This window comes from Myotis davidii, unplaced genomic scaffold, assembly GCF_000327345.1.
Source record: "Myotis davidii unplaced genomic scaffold, ASM32734v1 scaffold1756, whole genome shotgun sequence".
Taxonomy (NCBI): Eukaryota; Metazoa; Chordata; class Mammalia; order Chiroptera; family Vespertilionidae; genus Myotis; species Myotis davidii.
Window position 1 is genome coordinate 14,032 of NW_006287555.1, and position 5,546 is coordinate 19,577.

The 5,546-nt window shown below is 46.3% G+C and overlaps 1 protein-coding gene across 1 annotated transcript; it reads right to left on the reverse strand.

Moving 5' to 3' along the window:
• Window positions 1-1,847: 1,847 nt before the first annotated feature.
• On the reverse strand, window positions 1,848-5,540 carry ZIC1 (Zic family member 1). Its single transcript, XM_006759458.2, has 3 exons — window positions 4,515-5,540; window positions 2,957-3,120; window positions 1,848-2,430 (listed from the first exon to the last, which is right to left on the reverse strand). The coding sequence occupies exons 1-3, from the start codon at window positions 5,494-5,496 to the stop codon at window positions 2,236-2,238; spliced, it is 1,341 nt and encodes a 446-aa protein (XP_006759521.1). The 5' UTR covers window positions 5,497-5,540; the 3' UTR covers window positions 1,848-2,235.
• Between the last annotated feature and the right edge of the window lie 6 nt (window positions 5,541-5,546).

The following is a 5,546-nucleotide window of genomic DNA, read 5'->3' on the forward strand; positions in this document are numbered from 1 at the left end:
ATGAAAGAACAAGTCAACATTTTTTAAAAGAGAATTTAACATTTCGATTTTGTATACTCTGAAAAATTGTCACTTTTAAATAGATTTGAGGATCTTAAGGGGTTGTCATACTTTAGAGGGGTTTTTCCACTTGTTTTTCTCAGTCATTTCCTGAACTCACATAGTATATTAATGAAGCAGATCAAGGTTCCTCCTTGCCGATAGTGAGGTCAGTCTCTGCCTCCTGCTTGAACAAATCTATACCCTTGCAACTACAGCCAAGGCCCTGATTTGTAATCTCCAGCTACGTTGTCTACTTAATGGAGCGATCATGCAAGCTACAACCAGAGACAAAGAATCTCGAATTCCTACCAGGGCAGCTAACTTGGAGGGAGCAGTGTAGCTTGCAAATCTATCAAACTAAACTGCAAGAAAGACAATCTGATTTAGAGAAAAGGCGTTCCGCTACAGTCATTAAGCACAAGTAATTTAGATTTTTTATATTGTCTCCTCATTTACAAATTTACTGTATCAATGCCAACCAATGGAACGAATTTCTTAAGTAAATGAGAAATAAATAAGAGATAGAAAGATAATAAGGTTACATAAAATAATTCTCTTTCCTACATATATTTTTGAGAGAACTAATAATAGTAGTAAAATTATAGTGATAACATATCATAGGAAGTAATTAATTTAAATTAGCATCATGTTTAAAGAAATATAAGTAAAACATTTTATGGACATTTACTTTTGTACAAAGAAGTAAGGCCTGGAAAGCATGCATTGGCATCCTGAAAATTAGTTATAGCCATAAATGGTTTAATTGAAGATGGCAGTTTAAAATATGATATTGTAAATCTGCAACTTGGTTTCAGCCTGGGGAATTTAATTTTGGGGCAGTGGAACCTTTGGCTGCAAGTTCACTTGCAATGCTGTGAGCACTGAGCTTCTGACAATTCGTCTACATTAATATTGATGTCACTTGTGCAATCTATTTCTGTTATTTTTATGGTTGTTATTCTACATCTGCAAAGGTCATTTAAATTATACTGCGGCCTGAAATTTGTTTCATAAATTTTGATATAAATACTAATTACACCCTCTCAGAGAGCCAGCAGGGTAGCATTCATTTATCACGTTTATACAACCTGCAATGACAGAAAGGGAAGGCAAGGGAGACCGGAGAGCTTTTCCCAAGAACCCCTAAGAGTGGCAAAAGAGGCTGCAGATTGCTGGGGTGAGGCCGAGGATAAAGAAGAAATTCCTACCACAATCACTGAGATTTAAGCATCTTTAATAAGGTACGAAAAATTACCAAACAGTTCTGGAAACTAAAGTGTACATAACGAGTTCTTCTAGCCATAAATATTGAATAGCTGTAACATGAATAATCTGGTCCTTTACATGCGGGTAAATATGGTAAATATGGAAACTAGGAATTATATACATTACATGGTTGTATTTTTTTGCCAAAAGCAACTGACAGTTATAGTTTATATCTTTTTTAATATCACTTTACATAAACAAATGGGCCAGTTTTGACACGCAGATCCAGGCTCCTACTATACCAATTCTTGACAGGACGTGAAACAACATTTTACTGCACTTAAGTACTTAGACTTTGGGTCGAAATGTTTGCACTTTATAGCAAAATAAAAAATAAAAAAAACTACACACACACACACATCAATACCAATAATATTCTTTTAGGTCGACGTGGACACTGTAATCGTACAAATTCACATTTTGGTACACATTTACTAGAACATTCTTGCCATTCAGTACAAACAGTTGGCTTTCGCCACTCACCCCTCCCCCACCTTCCCACCCTCCCACAATTTTAAGCTAATAATTCTGTATTTACAAGAATGCAAAGCTAAAAAAACAAACTAAAAAAAAAAAAAAAAAAGCCGAAGCCCAGACAGCCTGTTCTAATTCTGTCGAGAAACTGGACCCCCGGGTTGTCAGCATTTGGTCAGGCGGTAGCCTAGTCCTCGACCCCAATCCAGCCCCTTCGCTACCAAGCCTTTGCCAAAAAGAAAAAGAAAAGGCGGGCGTGGGGGATGGCGGATAACGAAAGGTTTGGTGCTTTCTCTCGCTCTTACTCGGACCTGGGTCAACAAGCAAGTTCAAAAAAATAGAATTGCGGAGTGGGATAGCTGTGTTGATTCGCAGGTATCTTTCAGTTATATTTTGCATACGTGTGTGTTCAGTCTCTTAAATAGGGTTTTGATCGGTGTTTTGCTTCTGATTTTAAACGTACCATTCATTAAAATTAGAAGAAAGCGCGCTGTGACCCGCTGTGTGGTGGACCGCGGAGGAGGGCGACAGGGAACTGGTGGTGGGGTTGTCTGTGGAGGGAGACACGATGGTGGGCGGCGTGGAAGATTCGTAGCCGGAGCTGGCGGCCGGCGAAGGCTGTGAGCCCTGGGAGGAAGATTCGTGGACCTGCGGGAATAAATAAAGTCGAGTTTTTAAGGAGATAGAGAGCGGGAGCAACAGCCGCATTGGACCCGTGAAGGCAGCCCGCTGCCTCTCCCGGGAGCCCAGCATTCACTGGACTTCTGGGGATGCCTCACCAGGGGCACTTGGGCTCGATTGCCCCTGCCACGCCCGGTAGCAGCAGTTCTTCCCCCACCCTGCACCGCCGCTGAACTTTGCTTGCTCAAGTCTACCTGCAAGACCTCAACTCTTCTGCAAACGCTTCCAGCCCCAATTGCAGCAGCTTCGTCAGCGTAACCCAGCTAGCATAGTCCTCACTCCTTATCTGGGCCAAATTCCTTTTTACTTTTCTTATTAAAAAAATAAATTTATAACAGTTTGGTGGTCACCCGCCCCCTTTTCCACTCTCTATCCAGTCTCACACAGCCTGCACCAGCTCCTTCCACCACCCGGCTGCCACTCGCCAAGGACTCAGCCGAAGAGCAGAGCAGGCTCCCGTCTCGAAGGCGGGAGTCGGGAGCGTGGCAATTACCTTCATGTGTTTGCGCAGCGAGCTGGGGTGCGTGTAGGACTTGTCGCACATCTTGCAAAGATAGGGCTTGTCGCTCGTGTGCACATGCATGTGCTTCTTGCGGTCGCTGCTATTCGCAAAGCGTCTGTCGCAGCCCTCGAACTCGCATTTGAAGGGCTTCTCCCCTAGTGGTAGGGGCAATAAAGAGAAAGGTCTGATTAGAACAAATTCTGTGGTTGTATTTTTAAATGTAAACAAATGAAAAAATAAAAAAGGTTGCAAGTTCAAAAACCCGGGTCTTCAATGAAGTCACATATATGCAGTGGATTTATAAATATTTTAATTATTTTAACTATTAATCTAATTAGGTCCAGATTTTATTGTTGTTGCTATTATTATTATTATTATTATTACTATTAGATTTTTTCTTTTTGGATCCCAGAGCAGTAGCAGGTTTTTCTGCCTGGGGCTATACAAACAACTTAAGATGGCAGGCAATACCTGCCTCAAGGTTTCTAATTTTCACTTTGGGGGCTTATTCTCCTGCTGTTTTGCTCCTATCTCTTCCCCCCACCCTTTCCCTGAGGCTCTGCAACCCCCTTTTCATTTCCCCACCACACCCCCTACACGCAGTCACATTTTATAAGGTAATCTGAGTGGAGAGCTTGGCACCACAAATTCTTCCCTGGCTGTGGCCATAAACTCAAAATTCCAAAAGCAGTTCTCAGAAATCACCGGGGAAAACAAAAATAAGGAAGCAGACTGGATTCCCGGCTTTGTTGGAGCAAGAGGCCCAGAATGGCCTTACCTGACCCATACTACAACCATAAGCTCACCACCAACTTTTCTTTTAACTGTTCCCAAACAGTCTCTATTTTAAAGGCCAATGTAGGGGGATTCAGTGTTTTGAAAATCACCTCATAGAATCTAATTGACTGGGGGGAAAAATACTTCTCTGCTTTCCACTGACTCTCCAATTCCTCAAGCTTACTCACAAACAAGTCACTACTAAAATCCTGTTCTTTAAATATGAGCAACCTCCAAAAAGCCTCTTCTGGTCAGACTTACTTGTTTTCACCACTCCCTCCCTCCTTTATGTCTTTGTTTTTATTTCTTTCTGTGCTTCTTCATCTGACCCTCCAATTTCATCAGTTTCATCCTTTGGGAAAGTCCTCACTAAGGTGCCTAGAGAAGGATGTCGGCGGGAAGCAAACATTTAGACTTAGATTGTCTGCTGCTAGAGCAGCTGGAATTTCCGCCACCTCTATCTGCTTCACGCGCACCTCAGCTTTTCAAAACCAGGTTTGTCTCTATGCTCTCCCGGCCTTTTTTATTCTTCATTTTTAAATCTATATCCTAGGATCCTTCCCATCTGATCGTCTTATACTTTTTTCATAATTCTAAACCTGAAACCAAAAACCAGCGTACACTTTTGCTGCCTGTCTGCTGGAACCTGACGCCCACACTCAACCAAGGCCCAGTTTGTGCCTGGCCGATGAAATTTGGATTTCCGGTCCCAGGCCCAGGATGAATCGGGAGTGGGGGACAGTGGGTGGGTCAAAGAAAGAGGTTTCCATACCTGTGTGTGTTCTTTTGTGGATCTTTAAGTTTTCAGAACGCGCGAACACCTTGCCGCAGCCAGGGAAGGGGCAGGGGAAGGGCTTCTCTCCCGTGTGCACGCGGATGTGGTTGACCAGTTTGTATTTGGCTTTGAAGGGCTTGCCCTCGCGCGGACACTCCTCCCAGAAGCAGATGTGGTTACTCTGCTCAGGTCCGCCGACGTGCTCCACGGTGACGTGCGTAACCAACTCATGCATGGTGCTGAAAGTTTTGTTGCACGACTTTTTGGGGTTGGCCAGCTGCTCTGGCTCAATCCACTTGCAGATAAGCTCCTGCTTGATGGGTTGGCGCATGTAGCGGAAGAAGGCTCCAGCACCGTGATGCGCGGCCATGTTCACGTTCATGGGTCCGTAGCCATGAAGCTGAGGCGCGGCATAGTGCTCCGAACGTGGGCTTGTCACCTGGCCGTACTGCTCGGGTCGCGGGTACATGTCCCCCGAGAAGCCAAGCCTCATCTGCCCGTTGACCACATTGGGCGATGCGTGGCCCGCCGCCTGCTCGTGAAGGCCAGGGAAGAGGAGGTGGCCCGCAGCGTCCGTGTGGCCGTGTGGGCCCCCGAAACCCCCTGCCGAAGCAGCGAAGAGGCTGTGCTGAGCGCTGGCTGCCGCCGCCGCGTCTCCAAAGCCCCGGTTTCGGAACAGAAAGTCCCGAGTGGAGTTGAAGGCTGCGCTGGAATAGGAGCCGACGTGGCCCGGGTGGTGGTGATGGCCAAGGGCCGCAGCAGCCGCATAGCCAGGAGCCTGAGACGTGAAGGCTGTCTGGCCCGCGGAGGCCAGCTCGTGCGAGCTGGGGTTGAGCTTGAAGGCTCCCATGCCGTCGGCGAACGGGTTGATGCCCAGGCCAACGTCGCGTTCGGACACGTCGCCCGCGGAGTGGTGGCGGGACGTGCCAAAGGTGGTCACGCCGATCGCGGGGTACTGGGGGCCGGCGTCCAGGAGCATCGTGGCTGCTCCGGGCGAGCTCCGGCCTCCCCCACCCCCCCACCCTTGCC